At 43.3% G+C, this 25,672-nt stretch overlaps 1 protein-coding gene and 1 long non-coding RNA gene across 4 annotated transcripts in view; one reads left to right on the plus strand and one right to left on the minus strand.

Annotated features, from left to right (window-relative positions):
* ANKRD40CL (ANKRD40 C-terminal like) overlaps window positions 1-25,672 on the plus strand; it is a 69,270-nt gene that overhangs the window by 39,081 nt on the left and 4,517 nt on the right. For 2 of the 3 annotated variants that reach the window (XR_015948403.1, XM_088663065.1), the window contains exons 1-3: window positions 17,774-19,079; window positions 23,357-23,505; window positions 24,725-25,210. Coding sequence is in view for 2 of the 3 variants with exons in the window: in XM_088663065.1 (XP_088519191.1) it covers window positions 18,955-19,079; window positions 23,357-23,505; window positions 24,725-25,210 (760 nt within the window). In the remaining variant the exon portion in view is untranslated. Of the gene's footprint in view, window positions 1-17,773; window positions 19,080-23,356; window positions 23,506-24,724; window positions 25,211-25,672 lie in introns of those variants that run through there. The other variant, XM_088663066.1, reaches the window with a different exon arrangement.
* Window positions 9,710-17,677, minus strand: LOC118079781 (uncharacterized). Its single transcript, XR_004691889.3, has 4 exons — window positions 15,556-17,677; window positions 14,680-14,944; window positions 14,407-14,572; window positions 9,710-10,153 (listed from the first exon to the last, which is right to left on the minus strand). It is a non-coding gene; the product is annotated as an uncharacterized LOC118079781 (long non-coding RNA).

The raw sequence follows: 25,672 nt of genomic DNA on the forward strand, positions 1-25,672 counted from the left end.
CCTCCTTCAGCCATCACTTTCTGATACCTAAATACTCCGTGCTCCAGAAGAAAGGCATTTTTCCTGGTCTTTCTGTGGATGCTCTCAGCACTTGAATGTATATCAATTCATAGTAGTTCATAATAGCATAATCCTTCTTATCTTTGAGTTTTGAAACAGAAATAGGCAGAGGCCTGTGTAGGTTGAGTGTTGTTGAGTGGGTTGAGGATCTCTGAATGCTGTGAATTGGTACCCCCAACTGGAAGGTTGTACATTTCAGTCTTAATCCCATTGCCTGTGGTGTACAGAAGCAAACATGTCATACAGGTAGGCAGAGAGCAGTGGTATAAAATTGATCTAATGGTTACCACGGCAAAATGATTTGCAAGACCCCACTTCAAGATTCAAATAGCATAATTTTATTAAAAGATTTGTACCAGTGAAACCATTGAGCACGCTTGCACATAGATTGTGTTCTTTGAATGTGTTTCCTGTACGTTCAAAGAAATTTATAACTGCTACAACTTAATTCCAACTGTTTAAAACTGACTAGGAAGAAGAAGAAGAAGTAGACGTAGTTTGGGACAGATATTTGTATCCCTCACCAAATGTTGATCTGTTATGAATCATGGTTGTTGAGTCATTTTCTATGACTCACTAAGAAAACTTGAGACTTGGTTTAAAACTCCTAGGAAATTTAAAAGGAATAGCACTTCTCATGTTTATTTGTTAAAAGTTGTTCTATATTTCCCCATTTAATCCAGATCCACTATTTCTGTGGAAAATCTGGTAAGTAACCAACAGAAATAGCAAACCCATGGTGCCCATGGTGGAACGCAAGGGGGGGGCATTTGCCCCTCAAATCTTATATTTATTAATTTCAATACACATACACGCAGCTAGCCAACCAGAGGTTTAGAGAAATCTCCAAGAACACTTCCGTTGACACCTACTGAAGATAATAATTTCATGAGACCTTGTGCAAATAACGCCTGATGTGTTTACCTCAATAGAGAGAAAATATTCAGGTACAGAGGCAGGACATGAGAACAACTGAGTTGCAAATACTGAGGTAGCTACCAGCACTATAAAACGTGAATGGTAAGAAGTGAATGTAGGGAACTACCGTGTTTCCCCTTTTTTAAGACACCGTCTTATAACTTTTTTTCCTCAAAAAAACACAGGGTGGCTTACTTTCGGTGGGGTGTCTTATTTTTTTTATTGCCGGTATGGTATTTATGGCTCAGGGCGCCGCTGGGCTCTCTTGAGTGCTCGGTGCTGCAGCAGCCACTGGTTCCGGGTGGCGGGGCGGCAGGCGTCCTTGACCAGGCCAGGCGGAGGCCGCTGGCTCAGGCGCTCCGCCCGCTGCTGCAGGGTGCTCCAAGCTCCTTGGCTGGGCCAGGCAAGGAAGAAGCAGTGAGCCCAGCGGTGGCGGCAAGCACGGAAGCAGTAGGGACGGCAGTGGATGAGAAGGCGGAGCACGGGGATGCAGCCAGCAAGGCGGGAGCACGATCAGCTGTTAAGCGACGCTCTTGGAGCGCCGCTTCACAGCTGATTGCGCTCCTGCAGTGCCGGCCGCATGGAGTGACTCTGTGAGTGGAGGTGCCTGTGGGGGTTGGTTTCCGCGGCGCAGAAGTATGGCTTATTTTCGGGGTATGTCTTATATTTCTCAAATCCTTAAAAACCCTGCCATGGCTTACTTTATGACTATGTATTAAAAAAGGGGAAACAGGGTACATGTTGAAAACCAAAAGTCGTAACATTTGAGCTGCTTACACAAATGCTGGTACCCTACAGAGATTTAAGGCTTTGTGCATGATACTATGGGGTACACAGCATTTTTCTGTTCATAGCTTTCTAAATATTCTTCTTGGTTAGCATATTGTGCTGCTTTGAAAGGAACTGTATGTCATTATGGAATGTTAATTTCCAGCCATGGCACATATATTATCAAAGTTTGCACCAGTATCCTCAGGCAGCCTTTGTTCACGACTCATCCCATGGATTCAATCTCGCTGTAAATGATCTGAACAGTGTAAGTACTGTATGTAATACAGTTTGCACAATTGAAGCCATTATATATATATATATATATATATATATATATATATATATATATATATATATATATTTCTGCAAGAGCATTCTAATACAACATCAAATGTTCAACATACCAATGCTATGTGAAAAACACAGGGTGTGTTTGCAGAAAATTAACACAAGTATTGTCTCTCAACTCAAGCAGTTAGCGGTATCAAGCAATACTAAGACAACTTTCGTAACGGTTGTTGTGTGCCTTACAGGAGTAATTTTTTGTTTGTCCTGTGATCACAAGCAAATATTCCTCATTGCTAGAGCCAGTCACCCAAGCTCTAGCAGTCTGTGAAGTTAGCAAGAGGCTGGCAGATGAATTGGATGTAGAGCTTACAGCACCTAGACAAGTCATAGGTAAAAAGGTAAAGGATCCCTGGATGGTTAAGTCCAGTCAAAGGCGACTATGGGGTTGCGGCGATCATCTCAGTTCAGGCTGAGGGTGCCAGCATTTGTCCACAGACAGCTTTCCAGGTCATGTGGCCAGTATGACCAAACCGCTTCTGGCACAACGGGACGGAAGCCAGAGCACACAGAAATGCCGTTTACCTTCCCACTGCAGCAGTACCTATTTATCTACTTGCAGTGGTATGCTTTCGAACTGCTAGGTTGGCAGAAGCTGGGACAGAGCAACAGGAGCTCACTCCACTACGGGGACTCAAACCATCAACCTTCTGATCGGCAAGCCCAAAAGGCTCAGTTGTTTAGACCACAGCGCCACCTGCGTCCCTAGACAAGTCACACGGCAGAAACACAGCGGCAGCCATCCCAACTAATCTACAGAAGACTTCTACCAGCAGTCCACTACCTTTCCTGCCTGTATTTGTTTATTACCTCACCAAGGACTCCTTTCAGCAATGAAAACCAACCTGTGTAAAGTTTGCTGAAACTACACTCGCCTCAGATATATGATGCCACATGGAAGAAGATTTTCAAACCCATGCCAATTCCACTGAGGAACTTTACACATCTGAAAACTCGAGGGATGCATCTGTTACTCAGTATGAGTCGTGGGCAAAAAGACAAACACTCTTCGCTGTGTGACGTATGCAACGTGAGCCACAAAACGACCATCCTTGCAGCACTTTCCCTCCCAGTTACAACATGCACAACTGAGAGATCCCTTAGCCCGCTGCACAGGTTGAAGACATGGCTGTGTTTGACAATGAGTGAGGATCGATCGTCTGGCCTGTGTTTGTTGAGTGTCCATACAGGAAAGTTAAAAGACCTGCCCCAAGGAGAAACTTACAAAAGAAGTCATTGGCTGTTTTGACGAAGACTCTTACAGACTCCAGGTTTTGTTTAAAGAGCAATCCACATAGAGTGAAAAGTAAACCTTGCCTTCATCCACCTAGTTTTCCTTTACTCCCCCCCCCCAGATGGCTGCCATTAACTAATTTGTGGATAATGTTGCAGTGGGGACAAAGCAACAACAACCCCCCCCTCCTGTGACCCTTCCACTGGGTTGCTCAGTCTCCTCCAGTAGGGTCTTTGCGGAGGTGTTGCTTGTCTTTGGGCTCAGAGATGCAATGTGCATACTCTGCAGAATCCTGCAGTATACATGTCCTCCTGCACTTAAACCAGGCATCCCCAAACTGCGGCCCTCCAGATGTTTTGGCCTACAACTCCCATGATCCCTAGCTAAGAGGACTAGTGGTCAAGGATGATGGGAATTGTAGTCCCAAACATCTGGAGGGCCGAAGTTTGGAGATGCCTGACTTAAACCAACCCAACATACCAATGGGCATTTCGTTAGTCCTATCGTTCATTCATTCATTCATTTAAAACATTTTTTCTCTTGCCTTTCTTCAAAAAGACTTCAAGCCATTAAAACAATTAAACCGTCTGAGTCCCTCTATGAAGAGATTTGGAATAAACTACTAATCAATGCAACGCTTTGCATCACTCATTCTTTCTAATGAATTTTAACATTTTCTGCTTTTTTTCTGCTCACCTCCAACAAACTGTAAATTTAATGCATATAGTTAAAGAAGAAAAAGAGGAACCCTCTCACTTTTACAAGTAGACATCAGACAATATTTTAGGTTGCTTTCTTCTTTCAGAAAGATTACAAGCCCAGAAAACGCATGTAGAAAAACATTGTTGTAATCCAAATATTTTATTCATTAGCTTTTGGCACAGATATCTACTACATCCTGTGAAAGCTTACTTTAAAAAAAAAGCAGCTCAGTATGACACATTCCCAGGCAGCTCTTAAAATTCTTACAGCTCTGCTAACAACAAAGTCACATGTATTGGTGTTTCAGTTGACTAAACAAAGATGCTTTATAGCGTAAAACGGTCTCCGAGAGGAGTTGTGGTAGAATGTGACTGGTGAATTATACTGTGGAATTAGAGACAAGTATATCATCATTGCACATACTACAGCAGGGCCCAGTTAACCTGCTGAGATTGAGAAATGGCTATAGAATCAGATCCTGTACAAACAGAGATGGAGTTAAGGGAGAACTGAGAAACAGCTGTTCATACTGCATGTGTCTACAAGAAGAATGTGCTGAGGATTTGGGAGATGAATTCATTTAGCTAAACTTAGGCTACAATCCTCTGCTCACTTATGTCAGAGTAAGTCCCCTTGAACTCAGTGGGGCTTACTTCTAAGTAGACAAATATAGGATTACGCTATGATCTGCCTTTTTTAAATGAGAAGCTTCTGGTCCACATGGTTGTGAAGAAGAATTTAAGGCATCTGGGTGGTATATGCTGGAGACTTAGAAATTTAAAGTAAGCTATGTCGCTGTGTCATTCACTAGTCTCACAGTACCCCAATCTCTTTTCTCCTGACCAAATCCACAAATTCTTCTCTACTTACAAGCCAAGTCCTTTCTAAGATAGTTTGAATTCCGACAAAATAGAAAGTGTAATAAAAAAGGCTTCCGGTTGACCACGCCATCTTGCTCAGACGGGGGTCCGCACAGCGGAGCGGACCTCGGCGCTTCAGAGGTGGAGGGAATCGTTCCAGCGAAGCGAAACCTCCTTAAAAGCCCCAAATCGAGCTTTTTGGGGACAGATTTTGCCTGGCGGCGCCAAAAGCGGGCTCTCTCCTCCCCGGATCGGCTTTGTTTAAGCCCCCGAGAGCGAGGAGGTGAACCGCGGCGGACAGGCTGACATTGCTGCTCTGAGAGTGCGAAGCTGCGAGTCTGGGAAGTGGAGGTGGCCAATTCTTCAAAGAACATTCAGCAAATGAATAGACTGTGAGTAATTTGGATTCTTTGGAATGTAAATTAAGGCAACAATTTGGACCTGGGAGAGAGGGGAAAAGAGGAAGCCACCCCCCCCTACGGTAACATAAGAGACAGTAAACAGAAACCCGAAGCCGTAAACAGAAGATTTCAACTTAAAAGGATTCCTCAAAGGCATCAAAGAGAATCTCCCCTAAATGCAGGGTAAAAGGGGAGAGAGACTGTGGTTGTGATTGCCCTGCAGAAAGAAGTTAAGACTAAGAAAGACCTTTCTGTTCCTCGGGAGCCGGCAGCCCAGACAATCCAGTGAGTTGATCAGGATCTATAGTTAAATTCTATTTCTATCTTTATCTCTGGACTTTTTGGAAATTCTTTTTTGGTTTATATACTTTTGAAATGTGAGTTCGAACTTTATTTTTAAGAATGCAGCCAGCTTGTTAAAATGGAGTCGAGAAAATAGACTGCGATTATATTCCACCCCATGTGACAAGTTTTGACCTTGACAGGACTGAACTATGTCAACAAAAAGGTACCCGCCTGAGTTTCAGCGGACTGTTTTGACCTTAATGTGGGAAGCAAGAATAGAACTATGTCAAGAGGAGACACAACGGCAAGTGTTACAGCAACAATTCCAGATGATGATGGCAGAATATGATTTCTTAGAAGATGAAGCTTCTGAAACTGAAGAAGACGAATGTGAGAATGACAATGATGAGGACTGTGATGACTTAACACAAAATGAAGCCCATCACGAAAAAAATGATGATTTTACTCTACAAAAAGTTGGATGGAGTGCCTCCCCTTCGAGGGGGGCACGATTGGACTTACTGGAACTCCAGAATGACCACAGGGAAGAAGGAAAAATTAAGCAGAGAAGAGAAGAAGCTCAGGGGTCTGATATGGAGGCCTGGATGGCAAAAGACTGTAAACAGGGGGTGGGGTGAAGGGAAAGTGAAGTTGTGATTGTAAGGATGGGTTAATAGGACTATAACTGGACTGCTGACTATGGAACTTGCTGGATTGGTGGGGTGGAGCCAGTACTCGGGGGGGTGTAAGGTTAGTTTGGGAATAATTATAGGTTTAAAAAGTGAATTGATTCTGGAAAAAGGTGAAAATATGGAGGCCTATAGAGGGGTAAAAATTAGGCACGGGAAGAAAAAATGGGAGTTTGATTTCTCAGTGATTGGACAATAGGCGAAAATGATAATAGTTAGTTTAAAAGTGGTACAAGATATAAAGGTGTATGTTATAAAATATGAACTATGAAACTGTTGAAGATGATAAATAAGGGAGGAAAAGCGGGGAAGGGGGGAGGGTGGGGAAGCCCACAAAATATGGTTTAACAATTATGAATTTAACAATTATGATGAATTTTTTTTTGTCTTTTTTCCTTTTTGTCTTTTTTTTCTTCTCTTTTTTCTCTTTTTCTCTTTTTGTATTTTCTTTTTTTTTTGGTATGACAATAGATGGTTGGATGGATGAACTCCTGCGTACTGCCCTGGTTCACTGGAGCTCCCTGGTGGCAGGGGGGGGCTTCGGGGGCAGGGGAGGGGGAGGAGGACAGAAACCCAATCATAAAATGGACCACTTCTGACTGTTCACCTGCGTGGGATACTTCTGTGGCAGGGGAGGACCCATGGAGGGGGGTGGGAAGAAGGTGGAAAAGGTGTATATGTATGTACCATCTTTTGTAATTTGTAAAATCAATAAAAATTATGTTTAAAAAAAAAAAGAAAGTGTAATAAAAAAGGGTTGCACGTGTTTTTTGTTTGTAATGTGCCTTGCAGAATTTGTTCTCAACACAGAACTCGTAGCTATGTTTACCTATCATGTGTGTGATTGGGCAGCCAGAATAGTTTAGCTTACATTGCACGTATAACCTAGCACGTTGCCATATGTGATATTAACTGGTTTTATTTGCCCCTCTACGTCACAATATGTCATCTTTCTAAACCTCTTCACTGGTGACTTTGAGTGATTGTCTTACTTATACAGCTGCGAACCACAATTACTTTCTTTTCTGTCCATCATCTTACCGTATGATTGGTTCAGAGATAAAACATTTGCTAATAATGCCCCCAGTCCTTTTGCTGGAGGTAACTTGATCTAAAAGTTCCCTAGCTTAGGAGAAGGAATCTGCACCTGTTCCTGTTGCCTTGCACCAGAGTGATATATATTCATTACATCATGAATGTCCCTGGCATGAGGACAGAGGCAGGCAAGGTCACACCCACCCCTTATTTTCTCAGTGCAAAGCAATGTGTGAATGAATCCCAAACAAATGATATATCAGGCAGACTGCTGCTGCTGCTGTTGAATGGCAAAGTCTCTGGCTCCTTGGATCATAGTTATGCAAACTTTTTTTTTAAAGGAAAACATCTGTGTACAAGCAGATTATACAGATGTTGGTCAAAACTTCTGAATCAAAAAGTATCCACTCTTAATTTCTCCTACTCCCCGTTTGAAGTGAGTACTGGACCATGCACGGAGGGTGTCACCAACCCAGCATCTAGGGACACTTTTATTGGTGCCACTGAACAAAGGTGCCAGACTTTGAGCTTTCCATTTTTTAAAAAAGGGTGTCTCTAGTCCTTCTAGAATGAAATTTAGGAAGCATAACATCTAGGCAAACTTTTAAGCCATTGGTTGCCAACCCAACACAAACAGAGGGGTGAGTTTAATGCTTATTCTTGCATTTCAGGGGATTGGACTAGATGAACCTTAGGGTCCCTTCCAACTCTATGATCCTATGATTCTTCCAAATCTGCAGCACAGAGAACTTGCTTGAGTTTGAAAGGGTCACCCGCTTCCAACTCCAGTTGGTTAGGATGTTAACTGCTCCCCTCATTTCTAGCGGGAAGGTTTTGCTTGGGCAACCATTGCGGGACAAAGTTGGAGGAAAGAGAAGAGATAGGACAGTTGCTACCCCTTTGGGTTTTTGGAGGATGATGGGAGTGGGAAACTAATTTTGACATAGTCTTCTTTATTTAGGTGAATGAATAGGGTCCTTCCAAACTAGGGCCCCACAGGCCATAAATTTGTCATTGCTCACCTACCTAAGGATTTTCACTCAATGTAGATACTATAGGGAGACGTCAGGGTCCTCTGTTAACCTTTTTCTATTTTTCAGGGCAGGGGTGGTGGTGTGGGGAAATCTGTAATGCCAGAGAACTTATTATAATGTTATGAACTTCCTGAACACACTCACATTGTTTGATGGGAAGCAGTAATATTCTAGTAGGGCCAGACGGTTCCTAGCAGTATAATTTATGCTCCAGCAGATTGTCTCTGCTTGCATAGCTTTATCTTTAGAGAACAGACCTTACAAGTAATCACCGTTTGTTTTCTCATTGTCTGCTAAAATAACCTGGCAAGGAAGTCCTTGCCAGCTGGACGGTGGTTCATTAATACTAGGCTCATTCTTTCTGAACTGTAAGAGGCAGGTAGACTACACATTCAAACTGCGGGATGTGTGGTTCTGCTGAGCAGTGAATAATTGGTTCCAGTAGTGTAATGGATGCTGTTACATATTTACAGAATGAGAGGGGAAGAAGGCCATGCATTACTTGTGTCAAAGTTAATCCTGTCTAGCTGGGGAGAAATGAGGTAGCTTGGGTCAGCATGGGAGCTATCAGCTAGTGCCATGGTAGGCTTACCTCCTAGCCAAGAGCAAAAAAAATGTGACTGCTATCAAATTTTAGTTGCCTATAGCAAAGACCAGGAGCAGTCTGGTTCTTGAGAAGGGGCAGGTGAAACATTCAGACTTGTGTAAAGCATGGAAACCCTAAAACAATGTGTGGTAGCCCTGATCTCGTGTGTGGAACTAGACTTGTCCAATATTCTATGTTCCTTTAATTAATTAACTTTCTAACTTTTGTAGTTGCAGAGGTAAGCTCACCAATGTGTAATTCGGGTGCTGGAAGGGGCTGCCTGTTCCCCTCCACCTCTTGGTCAAGGCGACGCAAAGGCTCTGAGCCTTGCCACCTCCGTACCACTAACTTCCTCATTCCCCCCACTTGACCCACTGCTGCTGCTTTCACTGGGCGAAGAGCTGGTCAACAGGATGGGGGGGGGGAGGTTCCCTGTAGGAAGGCCCCCTGACACCTACTAACTTGCTTGGGCTGGCCACCAAATTCCTGGAAGTCTCCAGAGTTCTGTGGTGGATTTTGGGATCTGTTTGGCTTAACCCATTGCAGAATTCAATAAGAATTCAATAGCATGCTCTATCTAGATCTGGAACAGTTCCCCATTGAGCTGGATTTCGCTAGGTCTTCTTAGAGACGTCTAGGCCTTGGTGCCTGCAGATTACAGGCATGCCTATGCCTGTGGAAGCCTGACTATAGATTTTGCTATCTCTGCCAGCTCCTTAGAGCCATTGGGGTGGGGGTGGCAAAACAGGCTTTATTTGTACTGTGTAGGCTGTATGAATCACACCCATTACCATTATCCTTGGATATATTTTATTACAAAGGAACATGTTGTCATGAGAAGCTCCACAATTTTAAAAACAATTTTCATCTCACTCTAAGGCCTGCATGTGCGTTCTGTATAACTCAACTTTAAATTATCTGATATACATCAAGGGCTTTTTCTTTCTTTCTTGGTAAGAAATGAGGCGCTGATACTCATGTCTTGATGAAAGTACTGTGGCTGCAAGCACAAAATTACTGCCATGGGCAGAAAAAAGAGAGGTATCGGTATAGTACTCTGTACTAATGCATACTCCCCCCCCCCAAAAGCACTGTGTAGATTTATTACAATGACATTATCACAACAGTAATTTTTTTCCTCCATATGCTAGTGTTGGGTGATGTTGGTGCCAGTCATCAAATACTTGGTTTCCATGTTCCCCATTGTAATTTATTTGGAGAATCTTGGGTATACTAAGGGTTGGACAAAAAAACAAAAATATATCACCAAACAGGTTAACAAACAATGGGCGCTTTCACAAATCTAATCCTGATGACAAATTACTCTAACAAACATTTCTTGTGCCGCCAATATATATTATGTAAAACCTTGTGACTTTCATTAAGTGTCTATAATGCAGATTAGTCTGTTTGGGTGTTTGGTGCTGACCTCCAGTAAGCTTCTAAGCAGTTATAAGAATTTGCAAGTGACAGGCAGGTAGAGGTGCCGTTTCTCCTAATCCTATCCTATGAACTCCCAATACAGTAATATATATTCATAAACAGTTTGCTTTTCTTTGCTCTGTTCATTGGCTTATTTATTTTTCTTCTTGCTCCCACCCATGACTCTTTTGATCTTACTGTGACTAGGGCAAAGCATGACAAAGGCTGTGACCATAAAGTTGCCAAAAGTATATTATTTCACTGGTCTGGCTGGTAAATCCAAATTTTGGCAGGTATCCAGTGTTGCAGTCTAATTCCTGGTCCGCGCAGCAAATGCATTACAATAAAGACTAGATGGTGAACTATGACAGCTACTGGCTTCTGACTTGCACAGGCCAATTGACTACATCGGCTTGCATCCCTTTTGTCACACTGCTGCATATCTGCTACACAGTTGGTGATTACACAAGGTTTTATTGATCATGGGGCAACCACAAGCAGGACCTATTTTGGGCCCGGGCTAGTCTTCATCAGGGTAAAGCACTCTGTGTGATCCATGGTAGCATAAGTGTTTGTCCTCGGCCATATATACATTGACCCAGCCTCTACACTATTTCTGCGGGTAAGCGGGTGGCGCTGTGGGTTAAACCACAGAGCCTAGGGCTTGCCGATCAGAAGGTTGGTGGTTCGAATCCCTGCGACGGGGTGAGCTCCCGTTGCTCAGTCCCAGCTCCTGCCAACCTAGCAGTTCGAAAGCACAAAGTGCAAGTAGATAAATAGGTACTGCTACAGCGGGAAGGTAAATGGCGTTTCTGTGTGCTACTCTGGTTCGCCAGAAGCGGCTTTGTCATGCTGGCCACATGACCTGGAAGCTGTACGCCGGCTCCCTCGGCCAATAACGTGAGATGAGCGCCGCGACCCCAGAGTCGGTCACAACTGGACCTAATGGTCAGGGGTCCCTTTACCTTTTACACTATTTCTGCAGAGCTAAATGGTCATGCATACAGTGACCACATAAAGCCTTGATGGTTTCCCATGCAGGCATGCCCACACCGCAAGTGCTGTCCCACCATGCTGCTTTTCCTCAGAGAAAACCCACTCTTCCTCTGGAGGTTGTGGACTCTCCTTCCTTGGAGGTTCTTAAGAGGTTGGATGGCCATCTGTCTTGGATGCTTTAGTTGAGATTCCTGCCTTGCAGGGGGTTGGACCAAATGACCCTTGGGATCCCTCCCAACTCCACAATTCTATGATTCTTTGCTGCTGAATTGGAACAAATGGCAATCAGGTTTTCCTTGCCTTATGCCTGCTTGGATGAGAGTCACTACTGCTTGATTCAACTGTTCTGGCAGAAGGAGAACTTACGTTGTGTAGCAGTGAATTTGTGCTAGCATAGCACTTGCAAAATGTACCAAAGTGCAGTCCCTCTACCAGTGGGACACCACCAGGGCAAAGAGGAAGGAGGATGGAGGTGTTTTCTGGCCTGAGTAATAGCACAGTGTTCTACCAGCAAATGAGATATTGTACATCAAAGCACTCATGGGGAGCCCCAGACAGCTCCTGCCACCGCAAACGTGAACCACAGAGTCAATCACAGTATAGCATCTGAAGCAGCGAAGTCCAATTCACATATTAAGATGCATGCCAGTGGGCTATGTCACTCGCCCACATGCAGAATTGTGAGTATATGTACACATAGGAAGCTTGGCGAAAGGGCACTCTTTGTGGAAATTGAGCACTTTGCACTTAGTCGGGCCAAAAACAAAATCAGAAGGGCATACGAATAGCACATCTTCTCCTCAAATCCTTTCACACACTCTTCTGCAGAACTCTAGACACAAACACCCGCCAGCAATCTCAGCTCCTCTGCTGGAAGGAGAAATGTTTGCCATGTTGCCTTGCCAGAGAAGGGGAGCCCATAGTTCAAACTAGGACTTCTCAACACCTTTTGTTGCTCCCCCAAGGTGTCAGCACACTCAAAACACTCATGACCACCACAGAGTGATTCCCTCCTGCTTTCCCTTACAGCATAATAAGGAAACTCTGATGGCTCCGACCTTAACCACTTTCCTTTCCTCCACATGTGGCAGCTGCTTGTGTTTCTCACACAGAGGAAGTGAGTTGTGCTTTTACCTCTAGGAGTCTGCGCTGACCACAAAGCCCACAAGCCACATAAGCTCCCGCCACGCATTATGTGTATGGTGCCTTGGAAGTGTAGCTGGAGGGGACATGAGAGAGTACCTTCTTTGTGACCACACTAATGTTATGGCTCTCTCTTAGTCACTTCTTGATGGTTTTTCACCCCCCCCCTTCCCAACCCATGAAGATCTGCTTATTTCAACAGGCATTTGGCCTGTGGGGGGTTTACGTCCTGGAATTTATAGTGAAGACTGAGCTGCTGTTCCTGTCTCCTTTTATAGCCTTCTAGTTTTTGGTTGATTTGTTTTTAATGGTGTATTGCAAGCTGTTTTCGGTGTTTGTTCGCAGACAGAAAAGCAGGATACACATTTTATTTTAAATGATATCAGGGGGCCTACTAATGGGAGAGGGGGGAAGGGGGTTGGGGCATACAGAACCAGAGAGCACCTAGCCAGCCAAACCCTTTAATTATAGGCATGACTTTTGTAATTAGTGTAGCTTACGTTATAGGAGAATCATGGCTATGGGGAGGGGATAATAACCCTATATTGCTTGCATAAGACCTTCGTTTTATTTCTGCTTCCAGCTAATTGTGGGAAAGCAATGCCTTGGCAGCACTAAAGGGCTCTAGTGTGGAAGCAATCCATGTCTGTTTTCTTTATTTGGGAACGGGCCCCTCCTGATCATTTCGCATGCTCACGCCTCCAATTCTGACATAATCATGTCAACAGGCAGCGATTTGGGATAGTGCATTTGCTATAACAACAGGCGCAAGGGACATTTCCTTTCCAATAAGTTTGTTTTTTTAACAGTAAGGGCTTTGCATCATCACATTTTAACTGTTATTTTCTCTTTTTTTGGTGTGCTCTATTGTCAGCCGGTCTTCCTCTTTCTTTAGTCTTGGGGTCAAACTGGATGCTCAGTCACATAAATGTTCTCCCTGAGGTTTTCGTTGTTGTTGTTTTACCCAAAGCAGCTGCAGTAAGCTGCAATCAGGAGCAAAAGATCATTGGGAGGAGAGCGTGGCTTAACTCTTACTTGAGATTTTTCTTTTTCCTTGTTAAAATCCCTCCAAACTCTGCCTTTGCCCTTCAAATATGGATATATCCATATTTTTTCCTCCATTAGGGCAAAAAGAAAGCAGATTCTAGGGGGAAAGAGTTACATGTTATTTGCTATGGTGCAATCTTTGAGATTTTTGTTTTGTCCGTCCTCCAAGAAGTTCTGGTCAATGTATGTAGTCCTCTCTTTATTCTCACAACCACCTTGTGAAATAGTTTAGGAAACTGACCTGATGACAGCTAGTGAGCTTCATGGCTTACTGGGAAAGTGAAACCGGTCCACCTTGGTCAAGTACAACACTCTAACCACTATTCTACATTGCCTTTCTTATAATCTTCTGGTCACATTGCAGCTTCCCTTGGCTGTTCAACAAACAACCCTCAAGCATCCATATCACACAGGCGGAGGAAACATCTACGCAACTGGGAATCTATTACTTATTTTTAAAAAATCATTTTCTATACCACCTAGCTTTTGAGGTGTTATATAATAATAATGACAATCCCAAATGTTTGAGGTCCAGTAATTTTTTGTTAGCTTAATAATCGTGCCAGTAAATATTCATTTTGGTGTGTGACGTAGCAGCCGATAATGCCTAGAAAGAGCATTTTGAACTGTTGATGACTTTAGCTTAGATTGACGGAGGTTGGCAAATTGAATTCCACATTAAAGGCAGATGCAATGTTTGTTTAGCGCACACATGGATAAATTGCATTTAGAAAAAAGAGCTGTGTAAGGAGCAAATACTTTAGAGAATAAGGCTGAGAGCTTAACTGAATACTGACTGGGGGGGAGGGAGAGATGGAGGCGGGAGGGAAGAGGCTCACAAAAGAAGAAACAAACATCTCGTGATACGGCACACTTACTTGTGGAATGTACTGTGAGTTCTGGTTTTTAGGAATATTGGGTCATTTAGAGGATCAAGGCTCAGGAGAGAGTAGCACAGGAGTAGCAGGCAGCCGCCTGAAGTCAAATAAACACTCCACTAATCCTCTCCCACACTGACTTATGTGAGCGGGAAAATTGTACTGCCTAAGGGAAAAAAAACTGTAATTAACAGTGCTGAAAGTGAACCTCAAAGGTATTGTGCTCCTTCAGAGAATATGTGTATTGCCGGGGGGGCGGGGCGGGGGTCACACCTGTATATTTTAGTGACTCATTTGATGACAGGTGGGCGAGAAGAGCCTTAGCTGTGCATGTCGAAGGTTCAGTTGCCATCTTCTCCAGGCAGGGCTGGAAATTGATTCCTCTCTGACACCCAGAAGATACGCTGCAGGTCAGTGCAGACAATACTGAGCTAGAGGAAGCAAATGGTCTAGCTCAAGGTAGCCGTTACCAGAGAAGAGATTCTGCCTCTAGATGTAGTAGGCTTTCATAGACAGCATTCTCCAATAAGAAAGTCATCTGCCAAGGAAAAAGGGAAGTAAAGAGTTCACAGACAAATGATTTGGGGAAAGGAAAAAAAACATTGGAAAAGTACAGTCAAGGAGATACCCAGAGAAGTGACAATTCTGCCTCCATCCCCCTGTCAAAATGATACGGCTTGAGTGATGTGAGAGCATGTGTGGCTCAGGCACAAAAAGAGTTCAGACAGCTGTGATTGTAGGCAAGATGCAAGAGGGGCCAGAAAGGGAACATATTATCAGGTCAGAATAGTTACTCTGGGAGTAATTGCTGTCTGTTTTTATTTAAAAGCAGCATAAACATAGATGAGAGTTAAAATGGAAAACAATAACAACAAACAACAACAACACACAAATGATCACAAGTCTGTGATGAAGGCCCAAAATATGCTGGTGGAGATGGAGAAAGATCCATAATGCAAAAACCTAGCACCCCTAGGATTAAAAAACAACAATTTGAGTCCCTTACTTAAAAATCCTTTAAATAAAAATGGTGAGCACTTTTTACGTTCAGGTTTTCAAAATGGATCTGGAAGCAAAATTAGAAATCCTCATCAACATTTTGTTGCTGGATGATATCAAATATATACAGTTGGCCACATTTTTACGGACCTTTCATTTTATTATCACCAGGTGTTTTCCTGGTACAGAGATGGGTGGCAGGGAAAGTTCCACCTTCTGATTGTTAGTGTCTCAGGTCAAGTTGCAGGTAAGGTCACAGGAGGAGGCCTAATGCAACCCTATTCATACACCAACATTTTGACTCCTGACAAGATATAAATACAAATTTAAAATATATGGCATTGTAAGTTATTTTTAAAATTATATTCAAAACTTGAAAGATACAAACAAGAAAGATGCAACTTTAAGAAAGAATCTCAATAATTCATCATCAACCACTAAAAATACTGCTCTCCTCTAATATTAAACAGTCTGATATCTTAAAATAACTGAACAGGATTTGAACTGATACGTTTGCACCATCATATTACAACAGGCCATATAATACATTTATAAATTGTTTAGGAGTGCACCCCCACCCCAAACACTTATGTAAATAGTGTAAAAAAGCAGCTTTTGGTGAAATAGCAAGATGGGTGGCTTGAAATTTTTTTTTATTGTTCTCTTGTGACCTCTAGTGGCTCGAGAGAGAGAGGGAGACATGCACATATGCAGTCCCTTCATATAGCTTTAGAAAACAAGCATTTTTTTCACACATACCTCACCTAGGATGACAACATCACTACTCTGTTGTTGTTTCAGTTATTTTTACAGCACCACCACTGTTTGTAGCACATTACAGAGCAATGTTAGCACCACAAAGAGAACCTTGTCCTCCAGAGATTGCATGCACATTGACGGCATCTTGCTATTATTATCCCGTGAAGGCTTATTCTAAAAGTCTCATTGCTCCTTCCAAAGTGCTGGGAAAGGCTACTTCATCACTGTTTAATCCAGAAAGAATATTGCATGTTCAGACCTTTGAACCTCTCCCTTAAATAAATTCAGACAAGACTCAAATTGTGGTTTGGTTTTTGGCAGAATTTAGCCACAATTTATTGATTACAGCAAGTGGCTGGTTGCATAGGCTCTGGTTCGACTAGCTCCCTGCACCGTTCACCAGCATAGGTGAACACCCAGATAGGAGGAAAGCCAGGAACAGGCTATGTCCACCACCCAGATGTCCCCCTGGACTCAGGCACGGGCACAACCCCTTCACAGGGCTGACCAAACCACTGAGTCCCTGGATTCCTTTAACAGAATACCCTTCACATAGGGATGGCGAGAGCATTCCCCCATCCCTATCACTTGAACCAGAGCCTATCCGCTACACGAGCCCGCGCTCGCCGCCAACCGCTCACACCTGTAACCAGTCCCTTAACCCCACTGATACGGAGGTCAGCCACAAATCATTCCCAATCACAGACAGATGAACCCCATCAAGCCTGTAAAGGGACCTTACCAAAGAGATAGAAGGTTCAGTTTTGAGGCTGGCCCATCGCAAATCTGAGTACCGGTATGTTATTGCTATATACAGTAGTTGTGTCGTGGTAGTGGGGACTGGCTGACTCTGGAGTGTGGGAAAGAGAAGTTTCCTTTCTTTTCTTGTAAAGTGTTCCCATTTGGAACAGAAATTGCAGGTTTTAAAAAAAGAAAATTCCATGTCAAACATCCTCACACAACCCTAATCCCCACTTCCAGGAACTAACTAGAAGGTGTTATGGATGTGAGCAGGCCATGTCCCTCTCTTCCCCCGTCCCCTCATTTTCCTTTCATTCCCAGCATTCCATGTCTTAACTGCTCTCAGCCAGCCTTCTATTCCTCCCTTTAAACTCTCTTTATTTTGTTGATTTATTTTATAAACTAGAAATAAATATGGCATCATTCTCGTTCTCTGTGTGTGAGCAGAGAAAAGAGTCAACTGTTATTCGCAAATGAGAACAACAGAGAGAAAATCCCCACTTCTGTTCCCCACCCCACCTCAATTGGCCTTCCATGCCTTAACCGCTTTTGCCTATAGCCTAGGCTCACACAATTTGACAAACTTCTGATTCCTTTAGAACTTTTTGTTTGACCCCAGAGTGGAGAACTGTCCATAGAAAACAGTGGAGAAATACAGGGTTTGACATAGATGTAATTGGTCAGCATTTCCTCCCATTGGCAAATTAACTAAAAACAATTCAATAATGCACTTTCTGATAGCTTCCAGGTTTTGTTTTATTTTTTGCTGCTCACATTTTCCGAAACATTCAACCATTTTTGTATTGTCGTTTGGAGTGAAAAACCTTCGTAATTGTCTTCTACACCCTCTGTGTGTGTGTGTGTGTGTGTGTTTGGTTGGTGGACTTTTATATGTCTGCTGTTTTATATTGTTGTATATTATGGAATGTTTTCGGACTCACTGAAGTTAATGGGTGTCCTTTTTTCCAGAGATTCACTGACGTCTTCATATTATTGTCCAAAGCTGTAATCCCTGTGCACACGCACTCCCATAAGACAATGAGACTTGCTTCCTCATAAACACGTATTATGGGTTGAAATGCACAGCTACAATCCTTTTACACTTAGTCTCCTTAGGGATGCAGTCTTAAGCATGTATACAGTTGGGTATAAATCTGATTTAAATGAATGGTCTGTTTAAGATTCCTGCATTGCAGGGGGTTGGACTAGATAACCCTTGTGTGTGGGGGGGTGTCCCTTCCAACTCCACAAATCTACGGTTCTTAAGTATGGCAAGGCTCACTGAATCGTGGTCCAAACCGTGGCCCAAGGTCTCTCTTCCAAGCGTGTAAATAAGGAGCCAGGTCCCTGGCATGTGTCACGTTCATCTCGTGCTTTCAGCAAGTGGTTTGTGAGGAATTGGTTTCCTTAGAAATGCCTTTTTACCCATTCATTGTGCTTTAAAACAAAACCCAACAACACAGGATAATTAAAATCAGTTGGCTATGGCAAGGTTCTGCACAAGCCTTCATAAACAACCTTAGAAAGCCACTTCAAAAGGAGCTCCTGCACATTGTTCAAACCCCTGTGTTGTAATTTGTTGCTGCTGTTAGAAGCATTTGGGCTCTGGCCGCCGCTGAGGCTCCTCAGTGACTTGCTCATCTCTCAGAATCCCTTCGTTGCCAGGGCAACGGGGCTCAGCATCACTAATCCGAGCGTTCTAAGAGGCGGCTGCCCTCCCTGCTCGCTTCTCAATCTCTCGCCTGCGGATGCGATGCGAACAGGGCCCTTTACACCTCCGGAGGGATTTCTTCCCTCTCTTTCCCCAGCCCACCTTTCGACCGGCCCAGCTCTGCCTGGGCACGTAGGAACCAGAGGCTTCTGCCTGGTGTGTCACTGAGAATAGAGTCCCGCAGACGAGAGGGAGCTGGGCAAGGAGGAGCTGCTCTAGCTGCGGCGGCGGTGGCAGGAGCTCCCACTCCCGGAGCGAGAGATCCCTGCAAGGGTGTGCAAGGGGCACTTCTGGGTCAGCCCTCCAGGAGAGCGGTGGGGAAGGGGGGCAGAGAGAGGATGAGCAGCCACCTGGAGCTGGAGGAGAGGCTCAGGGAAGCTGCTGCACTAGGCGACCTAGAGGAGGTGCAGACGCTGCTCGACAAGGGGGTGGAGGTGAATGCCCAGAATGAGATCAATGGCTGGTAAGACGCCTCTCATTTTCTCGCCTGCTCCCCCAGCCCCTCCGCGCTGTGCTCCTTATTCCCGTTGTTAGCAGCAGGGCAGCAGCCATCGTCGCTAATACACTTACTTCCGAGGCTGTATATGGTGAGGCAACCGCCAGCAACACGTTACACGCAAATGCAACTTCAGCCAATGTGTACCCTCTGTACCCGTGTCCAAGAGCATCTTTCCCCCCTGTGTGTTCCCGTGCCCCCCCCTCCGTCTGGCTCTGAAATGCGTGTTTACTGGGAGTTCATCTTAAAGGCAAGTTACAGAAACGCTCCCCACGGGGGTGGGCAAAATCTCACCAGCATCTGACAAGAATAGATGGGTCAGATGTCGTGGCTTCATCCTGATTAGTGGGCTGCCTGGTTATGAAATTCTAAGCAGAAATTCCTTTCAGGCTTTGGTTCTACAGACTCCTGGGAAAATAGAGCCAGTATGAACAAATCACACATTTGCCCAGCCATCAGTCACAAACCTTTCATAATAACATCCAGGTGTGTGTGTGTGTGTGTGTTCCTGTTCAAGCAGCTTTAGCCCTACAAGGCAGGTCAAGACCACTATTTTCTCATAATTGCAGACATTTAATATTTGTTATAATAATATTTATAGGGAACCTATGAGTAAGTGCTGCTCAAAATGAGATAAATGTTGGTGGGGCTGACATTTGGAGACTCCCAAGCTATCACTCTGAGAGCCTGCCTTCAGTTTACTCAGAACTGTGATGAATCTTCCAGCACATTGATTTTCACTTCTAAGATGAGCCATTGTGATTGGGAGGGAGGAGTTAATTTGATCAGAGCAGCAGTGCTAGTCCCCTGAGGGACAAGGGGTTTATTATCTTGGGGAACTGGTGTGAGGGGAGAGGTTCAAGTAAAACTCTTGCCCAGTGCCACTGTTCTGATCCAGACACACACACACACACACACACACACACACACGAATTATTAGTGGAAAATCCCCTGCATAACATGTAGTTGTGCAGTTTGGCTCTTAGCCATTGTGTTATTCAGGTCACAGAGAACAGAAAGCAGATGACATAATCCCGTGTTCTCCCCAAAGGATCAAGCACAGCTTCTATTATTTTTCTAATGCAAATTCTTATATGGGAGAATTGTTACAGGCTTTGAGCAAATGGGAACCCCTGTTGTATAGGAATGAGTCTAAAGATGCCCTTGTAGGGAGAGTGCCTGTAGTACTATTCCCATGAAAACTCCCCAAATCTGAAGACAGGTGTTCTCACAAAACCTTGCACACGAAGCAGCTTTGCTCAAGAGGCAGAGCACTGGGCTCTAGAGCCCTAGTATGTCTAACCTGTAGTTCTCCAGATGTTGTTTGCCTACAGCTCCTGCTGTCCCTGTCTTTTGGCCCTGCTGGCTGGGATTGATGAGAGTTACAGTCCAACAATATACAAAGAGCTACCATTGGATCTAGTCCAATATTGTCTAGAGAGCCACTGCCAGTTGGAAGAGAGTCTTAGACACCTCTGCCTAAGCAAAAATTGAGTAGGACACACAGTGTACATATTTAAACATAATGGAATTTGCTGCCACAGGATGTAGTGATCAACAACTTGAATGACTTCAAAAGGGGGTTAGACAAATTCATGGAGGATAAAGCTATCAGGTACTAGTCATGATGGCTCTGTACTGTCTCCAGTACTGAAGGCAGTATGAACGCCATTGCTGGGGAACACAATTGGGAAAAGTGGTGCTGTTTTGCTCATGTGCTGCTTGTGAGCTTCTCATAGGTTTGGCCAGTGTGGGAACAGGATGTCTGACCAGGTGGGCTTTTGGTCTGATTCAGCAGGGCCCTTCTGTTCCTATGAACTTGACACTTTATGCATGCAAAGTATACCATTTACCCCTGAGCTACAGTTCCTCTCCTATTAAATCACATCCAGTGAGCACAAGGATTTATGTGACGTGTGTCTTCGTGATTACCTCTATACGATTGTGTGAGTGCAAGCAGAGGAGGCTTAAAAGTGTGGGGTTTCAGGTTTTTCAAATTGTGTCTGATTGAAGGCTTTTTACGGTAATTTGGTCATTGAAGTAGTTTGCATGCCTTTGTTTTGCTCTCTGAATCCTATACTGTTGCCATGAGTGGCTCTTTCATTAAAATTGCAACTTGGGTCCTTCAGTGCACTCATATTCAGGGCTTGTGGTCTGGCAGCATATTAGTCTTATAATTATGACCGTCACTGCAAGTCCTAAAGGTTTGAATTGTGAATATGATGGCTTAGAAAATGCCCTTCTGATGGAGTTAATTGGTGCTGTATAATTCATTTGCTTTAAAATAATAATAAAAAAAATTCCTTCAGTAGCACCTTAAAGACCAACTAAGTTTTTATTTTGGTATGAGCTTTCGTGTGCATGCACACTTCTTCAGATACAGTGAAATGGAAGTTTCCAGGCACTTATGTAGAGAAGGGGTGGGGAGGGGTGGGGATGGGGAGGGGGGATCACTCAGAAGGGTGGTGGAAATGGGTGATTGACTGACTGATAGCTGTTGATGACCGCAAACGACTGCAAATGGTTTTGCATGAAAAAGCAAGGGTTGAGATGGCTGAAGATCGCTTATCATGTATAATGAGATAAGAACCCGATATCTCTGTTCAAACCAGGTCCCTCCATGGTTTTGAGCTTGGTGATAAGTTGCAATTCAGCAACTTCTCTTTCCAGTCTATTTCTTCCAGAAGTGTGCATGCACACGAAAGCTCATACCAAAATATAAACTTAGTTGGTCTTTAAGGTGCTACTGAAGGAATTTTTTTATTTTGCTTCGACTCAGACCAACACGGCTACCTACCTGTAAGCTGGCAGGCAGCAGTCTTCCTGCCCCCCCCCCCCCGCTCAGCTCAGGACTGGAGATTGTACTGCTGCAGTAACACTCAGGCATGATGAGATGGTAGCATATAATACATATGGCTAATATTTGTTCCAGTACAAAGGGAGGATGTGTGTGTGATATTTAGCAGAGCCCGATAGGGGCAGAGTGCGGGGTGTGTTCCACTTCTGGCTTCCCAACATGGTGATCGCTACCAGTAGCCGAGAATGGAGGGACAAGGTGTTGGGAGGGTTGCATTGGCTCTGCTGCTGCACCTGCACAATGCAATCCACTCCACTGGCTGCTACTGCCTTTAGGCATGTAGCCATCTTCTTGGCTGCAACACTCTTGTGCCTGCTTTATTGCTTGCAAAGGGCCATGCGAAATTGACAAAAACGGCCCAGTATGAGAGATATTGGGGTTGAATTTGATACTGAAAACGGACAATACTTTTGGGCCTTGGAATTCTGAGCAAGTGCCATAGGTGCAAACTCTTCTGGTTGCTTCTCCTGTGATGTGCAAATGAAACCAGTAAAACAAAAGAAGCATGTATGTGCATCAAGGACAACTGTACCTTTATGAGCATTAGTTAGCTTAAACATTAGCTGTCATTTAGCTTAAACATTATTCTCTCCCTCTCCAGCTTATGGTGTTGAATGCTAGCTCAATAAGCAAGCTTTGACTGCACAGTCAAATTGGGCCTGTTGATTTACAACAGAAAATAAACCTCAGCCTGGTCACGAAGCCTTCATTCTTGCATAGCAGTAACATATAAGATTGGATTCAGACTAAGTTTGAACTTAGTTGAACTTAGGTCCCATTGTAATCAATGGAAGAAATTGGTCATGACTTGAATTATATTGAGGTCAGTGGAAAAAAAAATTCCTTCAGTAGCACCTTAAAGACCTTAAATAAAAACTTAGTTGGTCTTTAAGGTGCTACTGAAGGAATTTTTTTATTTTGTTTTGACTCAGACCAACATGGCTACCTACCTGTAAGTGGAAAATAAGTACAACTACCGTAACAATCTGGATCAATAGACAAGGTGTAATTGTTTCATCTCTGCAAATTTTAGCATTTTTAAAGCAGCTCTCATGGTACACATCATGCGGACATTTAATGATACAAAACAGTGACTTTCAGAGTAATACCCTGTTTCTCATATTTTAAGACATACCCATAAAATAAGCCATAGCAGGATTTTTAAGCATTCAAGGAATATAAGCCATACCCCGAAAATAAGACATAGTGATAGGCGCAGCAGCAATGCCGGCCGCGGCAGGAGGAGGAGGAAAAAAATAAGACATCCCTTGAAAATAAGCCATAGTGTGTTTTTTTGAGGAAAAAATAAATATAAGACGTGTCTTATAATATGAGAAACACGGTAACTTTACAAATGCTTACTAACAAATAGGTTTAACTTTTACAGGACATGTTTGCACTGGGCTTGCAAGCGGAATCATACCCAAGTGGTTTCTTACCTGCTGGATTCTCAAGCTGATAAAGAGATTTTCACAGTTAATGGAGAGCTGGCAGCACATTTAACTTCAAAGAAAGAAATCAGAAAGCTTCTGGGAGGTATACTCGACATATTGAATTTGTCTTTCCAAAAATATACTATGAACTAATGTAATGTATTAGATGCACTGCATTTTTCAGACAAGTTATCTGCCATCTCTGATCTTTTCATCAGTCCCTGATAAGTTCCCAAGGAAGACAAGACTTCCTATTTACAGTTACAGGCAGAATATTATGTGAGGCTGTTTGTGGGCTAGAGAAACTGAGGCTGCAGTTTTAATTTTATTTGTTTTAAGCTTTTATAGGCCGTTTTCCTATGAGGCTTAAAGATGTTAGCAACAGTTTTAATATCACATAAATTAAAACAGCTTTAAATGTAAAACAGAACTAGTCACATCAGCTAAAAGTCAATGAACAAAACACGTTTTTCATCCTCTGGGAAATCCCAGCAACAACAAAGACTTGCTCTGTACCTTAGGCTGGGCATCCCAAAGCCTGAGAGCAATGACAGTGAAAGCTTTGCTCCTTGCTGCTTGTCTCATCTAAAACAAAGGTAGACTTATGACCAGGATTTACTGACCTGACTGCAATTGGGGAGCTGCCTGATATAGGAGTTTGGGGTAATCCCCTTGCCCTTTTTTGGACTTCTTTCTGAGTAACTGTATATAGGACCAGAAATTTTTTTTAACTATTGTTTTGCACATGCTGTTCAATTACAGTAAATGAGAGCTCTTGTGCCAGTCAGATTCTGTAATACTTAGATTCCATTCCTTTGGTCATGGTGGCTTCTAGGAATTTGGACAGATGGTCAAGCAGAGTATGGTATACTGGGAACCTAAAAATGCCTCTTCTCCAATTCACTCCAGAAAAGTATAGCCCCCCAGAACGTCAAATTAAAGCTGGGGTACAGATTAAAGAGTATTTCTTCAGCAATGCAGCTTTGGCCTGTATGTGTGTACATACATCTTTTCACTTACCAATTCCAATAAGCAAATAAAATTTCGGCAGGATGTTTCTTCCATGAACCATAGATTTGCTAATCCAGCTCTCTGGATTGATTCTATATGTACATTAAACAGCTGCATGTATTTTTTGCCATACTGAATTCTACTCTGAAATAAGTTTGCTTTCTTTTAGCTAAAAACTAGCCGTTTATGATTTTAAATATACATATTTGGCAGACGTTCTGGGTGGCATTAGAATTCTGCTTGCCATTATTTAAAATAGATTTAATTATTAAAATATTCTATTTTTCTTTCCCACCCCACCCCCATTGAAGTGGAAGAATGTGACAATCAAGAAGTTAGTAACTTAAAGCTGCCAAATGCTGGAGACTCTCCAACAAACCCGTCATTCCCTTGCGTTGACTATCAAGAAAAGGACAATGCCCCTCATCTCTTAGCACCACCTGAGGACAATAGCACTGCCATCTCTTACTTATCAGAGAGTGAACCTAACCCTTGTTTATCAGTAACTCAGCTTGAAAATACTTGCACACCCATTTCCTTGGATGCTGAAACTGAACTTTCTGAAGACCTGCATGAAGGGGAGCTTCCTTCTCCCATCAGCTCAGGAGTATCAGAATGCGCAGTGTCCAGAGTCCAGAGCTGCCCTGTTTATCCCTCATCTACATCTCACAACAGAGCTCTCTTGACCTCATCTGTTCCTAGACATGGACCTCAGCAAGCAAATGGCTGCTGTATGGGCACTGCACCACCCGTACAGCCGCTGCTTCTCACAGGAACTTTTTCATATAATATGCAAGGTACTGAATAGTATTTTTCCATTGTAATGCTTTTACTGCATAGCTGGAGACAGTGCATGTGCATAACTACCTTTAGTGTTTCATATCTGCTTTAAGAACCTTTTCTTCTTTTTCTTTCCTGAAAGAGAGTTGGTAGAGCTTTGTCAAGATGGGGCATTTTCTCTTAATTGCCGCATGAACAGGATGAGTATTGTGTTATTATGCTTCTGTGTAATATGATCATAGGTTGTCACAGATCAGTGTTCACGAGGGAAATGAACTTTTGAGGAAGTAGTTGTTGTATCTGTGATTTGGAAATCTTCCTGGAATAATAGCAGAATTGTTGGTTGGAGTGCAATGGGTTGAAGGAAACGGTGACATTGTAATGAAGGAAATGGGCAGCTCTTCCAAACTAGACAACTCCTACTGAAAAACATGTGCCAGACTTCAGATTGGTGTGCAGGTGGCAAGAATGAGACTTGC

This window comes from Zootoca vivipara, chromosome 2, assembly GCF_965207765.1.
Source record: "Zootoca vivipara chromosome 2, rZooViv2.hap1.1, whole genome shotgun sequence".
Classification (NCBI taxonomy): Eukaryota; Metazoa; Chordata; class Lepidosauria; order Squamata; family Lacertidae; genus Zootoca; species Zootoca vivipara.